The following is a 12,022-nucleotide window of genomic DNA, read 5'->3' on the forward strand; positions in this document are numbered from 1 at the left end:
CAAATGTGTATTAGGCGACGTTTCGGGCAATGTCCCTTCTTCACAGCGGCGAGAACGGACAAGGGCCATTGCCCGGAACGTTGCGTGGTTGTCCCTCTGAGGGTGGCAGCGTTTTGTTGACGCGTGTGGCCGTCGCCGCGTGCCACGTGCAGCGGAACCCGCGATGGGGCCGTGGGGTCACTGCTGCCCGCGGGGTCACTGCTGCCCGCGGGGTCACTGCTGCCTGCGGGGTCACTGCTGCCCGCGGGGTCACTGCTGTCCGTGGGGTCACTGCTTCCCGTGGGGTCACTGCTTCCCGCGGGGTCACTGCTGCCCGCGGGGTCACTGCTGCCCGTGGGGTCACTGCTGCCCACGGGGTCACTGCTGCCCGTGGAGTCACTGCTTCCCGCGGGGTCACTGCTTCCCGCGGGGTCACTGCTGCCCGTGGGGTCACTGCTTCCCGCGGGGTCACTGCTGCCCGCGGGGTCACTGCTGCCCGTGGGGTCACTGCTGCCCGTGGGGTCACTGCTGCCCGCGGGGTCACTGCTGCCCGCGGGGTCACTGCTGCTGGTGGTGTTGATGTTGGTGGTGGTGTTGATCGTGGTGGTGGTCACGTTGCACATGGGGCTATGGAGGCAGCCGCAGCAGCGAGGGCTAGGTGGATCACCGCACACACACACGCACACACACACACACGCACGCGTGATATTGTCGTGAAACTCCCTTCTCCCCGTGGGTGGGCGTCAATGAGGAGCCATACCACCCTGGCTCGCCAGTAGAGCGCGGTCGAATTCAAGTGCGGACTAATCTCCACCTGTTCCTTCTGCGCGGGGATACAGCGTTGCCCCCTCGCACTCCTCACCTTCGCCCAACAAAAACCACGACAAAGACAACTCCATTGTTGAGTTCGAGACAAAACCCGTATCCCCACGCGCTTTCATTTTGTCTCTTGCCGTGTCATAGCCCCGCGCCGTATCGCCTCGGGGAATGTCGCGGTCGAAGAGCGCGTCGACACAAATTTAGTTTTTTTAGTGTTTTGCTTTGTTGGTAGCAAACTTGGCGCACCGCTGAGTCGGTCAGGTCGGCTGAACGACCGGGTCTGGCAGAACCCTCTCGCGTGTCAAGGGGGTGCCCAATAACGGTGCGTCGTGCGACGTAGTCGGGGAAACGTTCGCAGTGTATTGGTGTTAACTACTCGCTGTTCGCAAGCTGTGAGAGAGCGGATCGTAAACAGTCAGGGTCAAATGGTGTGAGGTAGGATCCAAACGCCAGATTGGGAAGGACCAATCGGAGGGTCCCACAAGGTGGCCGGGGATTGGACAACCCGGCCACGAACAGGTATAAAAGCCGGAGCGCTGAGAGCTCTTGGCCAGTTCTGCTACACGAAGACCCAAGTCAGCCGAAGACATCTAGGACCCTGGACCAAGCCCTCCAGCTTTTATCAGGGCTCGGGCTCAGAGTAACCAGTGGTCGGGGAGAGATCCCCTAGGTCCAGCCAGAGGACGCTGGGATAGCAGGGAGATTAGATAGCCTGCAAGGTCCGGAGGCTGTGTCTCCTCAGGGTAACGGGTGAGGGGACCATATACCCCCTTAGTGCGATAGGGACTGTGTATTTAGATAATAAACAGTGTGTGCCATAAAGAAGTTTACAAGTCCGTCCTTTACAACACTACAGCAGCACCGGAACGCGTGGGCACATTCGTTTCAAACAAACACAACATTTACGTCGAAATACGTCACGCGAAAAAAACCTTCCCAAAAAAATGTGCGTGTGTGTGCTCCGCTCGCAACATGGACTTATCGCCTCTCTCACAGCCGTTCACTTCGCTGGGATGCACACCGGCTTACCACATCGTCCGTTGTGATGGCGGCAACACCGTTTGAATCCATTGGAAGGGAGGGGGGGGGTGACAGCAGCACGATGATGATGATGGGGGGGGGGGGGGTGTCACGTGTTGCGTCCTGTCGGGTGGGGGCCGCACGTCAGGTGACCGCACTGAAGGGCCCATCAGTGGCCCATCAGGGCCCACCAGTGGCCCCCACCCTCCCTGCAATGAAGAACACGGACCCACCTGGACACCTACCGAGCCGCCGAAGGACCTTACTCCTATATACCCGGCTACACAGCTACGACTACTACGACTACGTAGATCTCTACCACGTCACGGCACGACACGGCCACGCTTTGTCGACACTGAAGCCACCGCGAGGCACGCACAGACACGCACAGGCACTGATGGATGGAGGAGGCCCATCGTCGTTCCACGGAAGCCATCAACAGTGGACGCGCGCTACGCAACACCAAACGCGTCGGCCGCGAGCGAGCAGAGGGTGCGGTGACCCCCACGGTGACCCCCACAGTGACCCCCACGGTGACCCCCACGGTGACCCCCACAGTGACTGTCACGGTGACCCCCACGGTGACCCCCACGGTGGGGAAAGCCACGGCTCTGAGAACAACATGCAGCGCTTGCCGAGAATTCACACCTTTTTTTAACCACTGGCCAGTTTCGTCTAAGTGACTACATTATCAGTATCGTAGTAACTACATTAGCAGTGGTGTAGTGACTACATTATCAGTGGCGTGGTGACTACATTATCAGTGGTGTAGTAACTACATTATCAGTATCGTAGTAACTACATTATCAGTGGCGTGGTGACTACATTATCAGTGGTGTAGTAACTACATTATCAGTATCGTAGTAACTACATTATCAGTGGCGTGGTGACTACATTATCAGTGGTGTAGTGACTACATTATCAGTGGTGTAGTAACTACATTATCAGTGGTGTAGTAACTACATTATCAGTGGTGTAGTGACTACATTGTCAGTGGTGTAGTAACTACATTATCAGTGACGTAGTAACTACATTATCAGTGGCGTAGTAACTACATTATCAGTGGTGTAGTAACTACATTATCAGTGGCCTAGTAAACTACTCCTCCTGTCCTCATCACGTCTACGCGTTTTGAACACGAAGGCTTTTCGCGACCAATCTCCGGCGAAGCGTCACTCTACTCGAATTGTAAATGTCGCGGATGTTACTACCCAACGCAACCGTGTGCTGAACTAGCAACTAATTGGCACTCTTTGTTTACGTGACAACCCTGAACTAATTGGCTGTGTCGGGTGGTGGCGCGTTTAACAACACGTTGATATTAACACGATCTAATCTAAAACACCTTTCATGAATTAATACCGCGTTTTAAATACTTTTTTGTTTGTTATTTTACACCGTTGTTGAAAACATATAATGGTTGTTAAGAGGGGGCCCCAATTCGTAGCTTTGGCCACCGCCGCTCGGGGTCAGGGGTGGTCAAAGCACCCACTGCTCCCGCGCTCGTTACGCGACTGCCACCGCCACATCGGCAGGCCCTCGCTAGCACGAGTGGGGGTGTTTATTCTCTCCCCTCCACCGGCTGTTTGCCAAGCCGAGCCGGAATCAAACTCTGAAACCCCTCCACGCCGCAGCCACCTCTCAAAACACCGCGATCTGGTTTGGGGCCAAGCAGGGCCAGGCTGGCACCGTGCTTGCTCGGCTGTATCCGGTCACGTGTCTTGGCGCGAGCGGCTCGCAATGGCAAAGCCGATGAGATCACATCCTGCTTGGGAGTTGACCGCTGTTGATTTCCGCTTTGTGTGGAAATCAACAGTGGTCGCCCAATGGGGGGGCTGTAGGGGGGGGGCGGTGCGGGGGGGGGGGGGTAGTGGGGGGGGGGTGCATGGTGGGGGGGGCCCCTGTGATGTGGGTTCCCAGTAAGTTTGACCGCTCTCTCTCTCTCTGCTTGTTTTGCTGATTGGTAATTTTGCGTTGCGTTGCAAAATTAAATAAGACGAGAAGCAGTGATGTTTGCTTTGGTGAGTGTGTGGTCGGTCTGAATACGGACCGCCGTGACCCGCCCTTTGCACGGGAAACCCCGCGGGTATTACAATGATACAAAATAACGGTGTAGAATAAGTTAAATTGTCTTCTTGGTTCTTTCGGTAAAGTCACGTAGAAGGGAAGTAATAAAATAATAAAAATAAAACATAATAAAACAATTCTTTTTATTATTTTATTACTTCCCTTCTCCGTGACTTTACCGAAAGAACCAAGAAGATGAATCCCTGCAGTCACGAAAGCTTTAAATCGAAAGTTAAATTGTGTTAGCGCTGTGCGGAGAGAGAGAGAGACGGTGGACAACTCCGCGGAGCGAGAAGGCGGCATCAGCATCAGCAGCCACGCAACGAGGAGCCGGACGCTACCCAACAATTGCCCACGTTCTGCGGTCCTGTCTGTACGACTGGGGGGGGGGGGGGGGGGCGCGTGATCGGCCAATCGTCGCTTTGGGTCTCAATCCGTCGATTGACTCCCCCCCGCCACCCACCTCACCCCAATTGTATGTCGATTAGTGTATATTAATGTACGGGTACAATGCTATTGTATAGTATTTTTGTGTGTCTATGGGTCTCTGTAAGTCCATGGATACAATGCTATTCCATACTCTCTATGTATGTCTATGGGGTCCCCTGTAAGAATATGGGCACAATGTTATTCTATAGTACCTATGTAAGTCTGTGGGTCATGCATTACGAAATGTTTTCTATGTATGTCTACGGATCTCTGTGTAAGCGTGAGTGTGTGTGTGTGGGTTCTGTGTGAGTCTATTGTCCCGTTGAAAACGTTCCGATAATTGTCGGTCAAGTCGGCAAATGTGTTCAATGCGCGTCCTGTGCTATCACGTGGCCTTCGAGCACGTGGCTCCCGTCAAAAGTGTCGAGTCCGCGTCTCCCCGTGTCCACTACCAGAGCCGGACTCGACGGTGAAGTGGTCCAACAGCCGGAGGCCGCAGACCCGGCCCACCTCTTTGCCCGCCAACGATTCGGTTCCGGGAAGAATCTCCCAGGAACGCGGCAGCGAAACGTCGGACATCGCCGTGCCCGAACGACGACGACGGAGCGCTGGCCGGGGTTGGGGGGTTGATAAATAAATAAATAAAGGCGACGTCTACCTCCGAGATCCGGCCCCCCCCTTCTCCTTACGCCATGGGGGGTCGCCCCCCACTCCTGCCTGGAGCCCACGTGGGGCTGTTGGGGCGAGTGTTGTCACGGCGCACGACGGCGTTGTGGGCAGTGCCGGATTACACTCGTAGCACAAGTAGCTACTACACGTGTGTAGTAGCTACACATGTGTAGTAGCTACATGTGTAGTAGCTTCTTGTGTAGTAGCTACACGTGTAGTAGCTACCACACATGTAGTAGCTACACGTGTAGTAGCTACCTGTGTAGTAGCTACACGTGTAGTAACTACACATGTAGTAGCTACACATGTGGTAGTTACTACACGTGTAGTAGCTACATGTGTAGCAGCTACACATGTGGTAGCTACATATGTAGTAGCTACTACACATGTAGTAGCTACATACATGTAGTAGCTACACGTGGTAGTTACTACACGTGTAGTAGCTACGGGCCCCGCACTTTCAAGGGCCCCGCGCTAAATGCTTTCAAGCTATCAATTCCGGTTCAGTGAATCTGCACTTGCTCTATCACTATAGTACTATACCGCCTTCAATTTTAATGAACGACTGGGCGTTTAAGGTGAGCGATTTGTCGTATTATCTGGCTGCGTAGCAAATAAAAAACAATACAATGACTTTACTACGCAGGTTAACAATGTTTGCGTTTTAATATTCGCGTGCTTTTTAAATTTTATTCAGGGCCCCTTTATAACATAATCCTACAGGCCCCGCACGAGTTTAATCCGGCACCGGTTGTGTGGGGGGGGGGGGGGTGGTCGGCACCACGCCGTGCGGCCGCACCAGCTTGCTCATCGAGGGCTCCGGGTCGTTCCTTCGAGGGGGAGAGCCCGGGACCGGTTCGGATATTTCTCGCCGCCCGCAGGTCCGATGGGTCGATCGAACGCGGCCGTGAGTCACCTCGAGCCACGTTTGCGCAGGGATGGTTTGGGTTGGAGTGGGGGGGGGGCTCTCTCTGTCTGTTCAGTTCCTACCTCCTCGAATCTTCCACTAAGTGCAAAACACCACCCCATGGCGATTTGAATTTGAGCTCTTTTCAAATCACCAAGCTGGTGTTTGGTTCCACCGCGATGATTTGAAGGTTGGTACAAAACACCAGCTCTGAGCTCAAGTTGAAATCACCAAGGATGGAGCCAAACACCACCTTGGAGTCAAACACCACCTTGAAATCACCACGGGAGGAGTCAAACACCACCGTTGGTGATTTCAACTTGAGCCCTTCAAGTGGGGGGTTTTAAAAATAAAAATATTAAAATTAAAATAAATTTCTATTTTAAAATCGTGACGTTTTGAAGATAATTTCGGCCACGTGCGATTTCGTCGTGTTGAACATTTCGGCCACGTGACTGTCGGAGTCAACGCCCTGACAAAGCGACGCCGTCGCGACCCTGGAGGGCAACGCAACGCAGCGCAGACGGAGTCGCCGCTTGGGGCAGAATATCACGAGGCGGATGAGCGGCGCCTCCTCCCCAGAGGTCGCAAACGGGTTTTGATTCCTTACCCGTACCCGACCGCACCAGGGTCACAAACGGCGACCCGTTCCCTATCCGAAATGAGTGACAAACGGCTACTCACCAGTGACTCACGGCCTACCCGTACCCGTACCCGACCGCACCAGGGTCACAAACGACTACCCGTACCCGGCTGGGTACGGGTAGCCGGGTATCGGGTAGGGTACGGGTATTGGGTATCTGGTTGCGACCTCTGCTCCATCCCCTCCACAAACCGCTTGGCGTTGTTCGCGCGTGCTGTCCGTCAGAACCAGGGCGCACGCGGACCAAGCGATGCCCCTTTTTGGCCTGTTGGGTCCTGCAAACAGATTTATCCAGCGCATTGAGGCTCGCTCTGCTCCCCACGGCACATCTGAACGTCGGAGAGTTTGTTGTTGTTGTTTGTTGTTGTTGCTCGCGCCGCTTGACATGTACGCACTGCGCATTCGTGCGGCCGACGGTTCGTGCACAAGCCAAGCGGGGCCGCCGTTACCCCCCTGTTAGCTACGCGGGGGGGTGGCTCGCTCCGTCGCCTACCGAGTCCGGATCGCAGCGCGCCAGCCTTGCGCCCTGACCGATACACGAAGCTCTTCCTAGACGTCTACATTTGCGTTCGCAAAGGCTCCTAAATGTGTGTGGGGGGGGGTCACCCCGGGGTTAACCGTGCAATAGCGGCGTTTTAGTTTCAGTGATTCGGCGCGGTTGGCTACGTGCGGCGCGCGAGAAGTCGGACGCGCACAACGCACAACACAACACGTGGCGCGTGGTATGCTCTCGACTCAAGCTACCGCGCCCCAGGGCCTCCACCGCGATTACAATCGGGGCTCAGCCACGCGCTCGTGTCAGGGATGATAACACGCGGCTCACAGTTGTGGCAAATCGTTGAGAGAGAGGGAGAGGGGGGAGGGAGGAAGGAAGGGAGGGCGAGGTGAGGGAGAAGTGAAACGACCGCGTGAGACCAGAAAAAAAAATTGCGCGACGTTCGCGAAAGAAAGGAGCGGGGAGACGAAAACGACGCGGCAGCATCGCGTACGGAGACGAAACAGCGCGGCGAGGAAAGCGACGACGGTCAATCACGGACATCGACAGCTGAAGGATGCCGAGTGAAGGGCGAGGAGGAGGGAGGAGGGAGGGAGGAGGGAGGGGGAGGGAGGATGAGGAGGCTGTGGCGCACGTGGATTGAATAACGTGTTCTTCTTCTTTTAAATATGTTGGGATCTTCTTCCTCGTCCCTCCTCATCTTCATCCTCCTCCTCCACTCGTTCGCTCGCTCCTCTTCTTCTTATTCCTGCTCCGAGGGTGCTGATGCTGCTGATGGTGCTGATGGTGCTGATGGGTGTTGGGCTGCCACTTAGGCAACGATCAGCAGACTGCACGCCACGCGCGGAGCAACGGGGAGTGGGTGAGGGAGAGAGGGAGACAGGGAGGTGGTGAGGGGGGTGGTGAGGGAGGGGGTGAGGGAGAGAGGGAGACAGGGAGGGGGTGAGGGAGGGGTGAGGGAGGGGGTGAGAGAGAGAGGGAGACAGGGAGGGGGTGAGGGAGGTGGTGGATGAGGGAGGGGTTGGTGGTGAGGGAGGGGGTGAGGGAGGGGGTGAGGGAGCGGGTGAGGGAGGTGGTGAGGGAGGTGGTGAGGGAGGGGGTGAGGGAGGTGGTGAGGGGGGGGTGAGGCAGGGGGGGAGGGGTGAGGGGGGTGATGAGGGAGGGGGTGAGGAAGGGAGGTGGTGAGGGAGGGGGTGAGGGAGGGGGTGAGGGAGGGAGGTGGTGAGGGAGGGGATGAGGGAGGGGGTGAGGAAGGGGGTGAGGGAGGGGGTGAGGGAGGGGGTGAGGGAGGGGGTGAGGGAGAGGGTGAGGGAGGGGGTGAGGGAGGTGGTGAGGGAGAGGGTGAGGGAGAGAGGGAGACAGGGACGGGGTGAGGCAGGGAGTGGGTGAGGGAGAGAGGGAGGGGGTGAGGGAGGGAGGGGTGAGGCAGGGGGGGAGGGGTGAGGGGGGTGGTGAGGGAGGGGGTGAGGGAGGGAGGGAGGTGAGGGAGGGAGGTGGTGAGGTGGGTGACCAGGTCCCCTGTGGGTGACCAGGTCCCCTGGTGTGTGACCAGGTCTCTTGCGGCTCACCAGCTGAGGATGAAGAGGGGGATGACGCCAGCGCTCCACGGCGTTCGCGTCCCAGCCTCGCGGCGCCGTTTCATTCAGGTGCGAACACGCAGCAGCAGGAGCAGCAGAGGCAGCAGCAGGAGCAGCAGCAGGAGCAGGAACAGCAGCATCAGCAGCAGCAGGAGCAGCAGCAGGAGCAGCAGCAGCAGGAGCAGCAGGAGCAGCAGGAAGCCAGCAGCAGCAGGAGCAGCAGCAGTAGCAGCAGCAGTAGCAACAGCAGCGCAGCAGGAGCAGCAGCAGCAGCAGGAGCAGCCGCAGCAGCAGCAGGAGCAGCAGAAGCAGGAGCAGCAGGAGCAGCAGTAGCAGCAGCAGCAGCAGGAGCAGCAGCAGGCCGGAGAGCAGGAGCAGCAGCAGCAGCAGGAGCAGCAGCAGCAGCAGGAGCAGCAGCAGAAGCAGCAGCAGCAGAGCAGAGCCAGTAGCAGCAGCAAGGAGCAGCAGCAGGAGCAGCAGCAGCAGTAGCAGCGCAGGAGCAGCAGCAGGAGCAGCCAGCAGCGCAGCAACAGCAGCAGTAGCAGGAGCAGCAGCAGCAGGAGCCAGCAGCAGGAACAGCAGCAGCAGGAGCAGCAGCAGGAGCAGCAGCAGCAGGAGCAGCAAGCAGGAGCAGCAGCAGCAGGAGCAGCGCAGGAGCAGCAGCAGCAGGAGCAGCAGCAGGAGCAGCAGCAGCAGGAACAGCAGCAGCAGGAGCAGCAGCAGGAGCAGCAGGAAGCAGCAGCAGCAGCAGGAGCAGCAGCAGGAGCAGCAGCAGCAGGAGCAGCAGCAGGAGCAGCAGCAGCAGGAGCAGCCGCAGGAGCAGCCAGCAGCAGCAGGAACAGCAGCAGCAGGAGCAGCAGCAGGAGCAGCAGGAGCAGCAGCAGCAGCAGGAGCAACAGCAGGAGCAGCAGGAGCAGCAGCAGGAGGCAGCAGCAGGAGCAGCAGGGGGGGGTGGGTAAGAGACAGACCGCGCGTCCTCACCTTGTAGACCTCAAAACTCGCCGCGCATCACAGCGTCAAACCCGCGAAGCTAAAGGGGCAGCCCTGCAATGGCGCCCTGCTGACGGAAGGAGGGCGTTTCGCGCGAGAGGGAGCCCCCTCGATTGTGGAGCTCGGAGTTCCCCACGCGGTGCCCCCCCCCCACTACCCGCGGCACCGCGAGCTGGAGAGCAAGCGACTGCGGTGACCCGCGGGGACACCGCTGCTGACGATGGCGACACTGATGACGACACTGATGATGATGATAAAGGTGATGGTGGTGTTGATAATGATGATGGTGATGATGATGTTGATGATGATGCTAATGATGCTGTTACTGATGATGCTGATGGTGCTGATGATGCTGCTGCTACTGATAGTGCTGAGGATGCTGATGGTGCTGATGGTGCTGATGATGCTGAGGATGCTGATGGTGCTGATGGTGTTGATGATGATGGTGCTGATGGTGTTGATGATGATGGTGCTACTGATGGTACTGATGATGCTGCTGCTACTGATGGTGCTGATGATGCTGCTGCTACTGATGGTGCTGATGCTGCTGCTACTGATGGTGCTGATGCTACTAATGGTGCTGATGATGCTGATGATGCTGCTACTGATGCTACTGATGATGCTGATGATGCTGATGATGCTGCTACTGATGCTACTGATGGTGCTGATGATGCTGCTACTGATGATGCTGATGATGCTGATGATGCTGATGCTGCTGCTACTGATGGTGCTGATGCTACTAATTGTGCTGATGATGCTGATGATGCTGCTACTGATGCTACTGATGATGCTGATGATGCTGATGATGCTGCTACTGATGCTACTGATGGTGCTGATGATGCTGCTACTGATGATGCTGATGATGCTGCTACTGATGCTACTGATGATGCTGATGATGCTGCTACTGATGCTACTGATGATGCTGATGGTGCTGATGATGCGGATGATGCTGCTGTACTGATGATGCTGATGATGCTGCTACTGATGCTACTGATGATGCTGATGGTGCTGATGATGCTGATGATGCTGCTGCTACTAATGATGCTGATGATGCTGCTACTGATGGTGCTGATGATGCTGATGCTACTGATGGTACTGATGATGGGATAAACGATACTGACGATGTTTGCGACGGGAGCATTAAAAAAAACCCTGGTCTGCACTCAAACTCAGGTGACCCAAACTGTAAGTCCCCGCATGTCTATGGGTCTCCATTCGTCTTTGGTTCTTTATGTGAGCCGATACATTATTTTTACACGAAATGTTACTGGACAGAATCCCTTTGAAAAAACTTAAAATAGCACAACCTCCAGACTTGGAAAATTACAGGTTTCCTTCTAGATTTGAAGCTTTCGTGACTGCAAGGATTCATATTATTAGGTTTTTTCGGTAAAGTCACGTAGGTAAAACATCAAAATTAATGAAAATAAAATAAAATAAAAATCACGACGTTTCGGAGGCAACACAGGCTTCCTGCTTTAGGGCTTGGGGCGTCTATTTCCATATTCAGTTGATGTCCGATTCTGAGTGACTCTTTACTTTCCATCTTCTCTTCGGAGATTGTCGAACATGAACCGTATTCTTTGGGTTTTCCGGTAAAGGCAGCAAGCCACGGGACTTCACCGAAACACCCAAATAATATGAATTCCTGCAGTCACGGAAGCATTAAGTCAAAACGGCAACCGCTCTGCTTGTGATGTGACTCACTCACTCCCTACCCCACTCTATTTATCTTACCCTACTCCCCTACATGCTCTCTCCTACCTCTCCCCTCTAATCTCACTCTACTCCCCCCCACGCTCTCTCCCAGTCATCCCTTCTCATCTCACTCTACTCCCCTCCACGCACTCCCCTACCTCTCCCTTCTCATCTCACTCTACTCCCCTCCACACACTCTCCTACCTCTCCCCTCGCATCTCACTCCACTCCCTTCCACGTTCTCTCTCTCCCAGTCCTCCCCTTTCATCTCACTCCACTCTCCTCCACGCACTCTCCTACCTCTCATCTCACTCTACTCCCCTCCACGCACTCTCCTATCTTTCCCCTCCCATCTCACTCCACTCCCTTCCACGCACTCCCCTACCTCTCATCTCACTCCACTCCCCTCCACGCACTCTCCTACCTCTCCCCTTTCATCTCACTCCACTCTTCTCCACGCTTTCTCCCTCCCGCCCGGAGCAGCCCACCATTCGCAGGAAACGGGCGACACTCACAACTCCGCACAGATCGATGTGGGAATCCATCGAACGTCCGGCCACCTCGCAGCCAACCCCCCGAAGCCTTTCAGCATCTCCTGTTCCCCGTTCCACTCCACAGCTCAACCCACTTCAACATAAATGATCCTCAAGGTGGTCACCCCGGGGTGCACAATAATACAAAATGGGCCGAGGCAATTCAATGTTGGTATTTCTGGGACACTATTTTTG

The 12,022-nt window shown here is 55.9% G+C and overlaps 1 protein-coding gene across 1 annotated transcript in view; it reads left to right on the forward strand.

Annotated features, from left to right (window-relative positions):
• The window catches only part of LOC133355560 (protocadherin-1-like), a 105,228-nt gene extending 103,258 nt beyond the window's left edge, over nt 1–1,970 (forward strand). The window contains exons 9-10 of the mRNA XM_061572899.1: nt 153–560; nt 1,967–1,970. Coding sequence (XP_061428883.1) covers nt 153–560; nt 1,967–1,970 — 412 coding nt within the window. The remainder of the gene's footprint in view (nt 1–152; nt 561–1,966) is intronic.
• The last annotated feature ends 10,052 nt before the right edge of the window (nt 1,971–12,022 follow it).

Source organism: Lethenteron reissneri, chromosome 51 (genome assembly GCF_015708825.2).
Source record: "Lethenteron reissneri isolate LAM-NWPU_2019-01 chromosome 51, ASM1570882v1, whole genome shotgun sequence".
In the NCBI taxonomy this organism is placed as follows: domain Eukaryota; kingdom Metazoa; phylum Chordata; class Hyperoartia; order Petromyzontiformes; family Petromyzontidae; genus Lethenteron; species Lethenteron reissneri.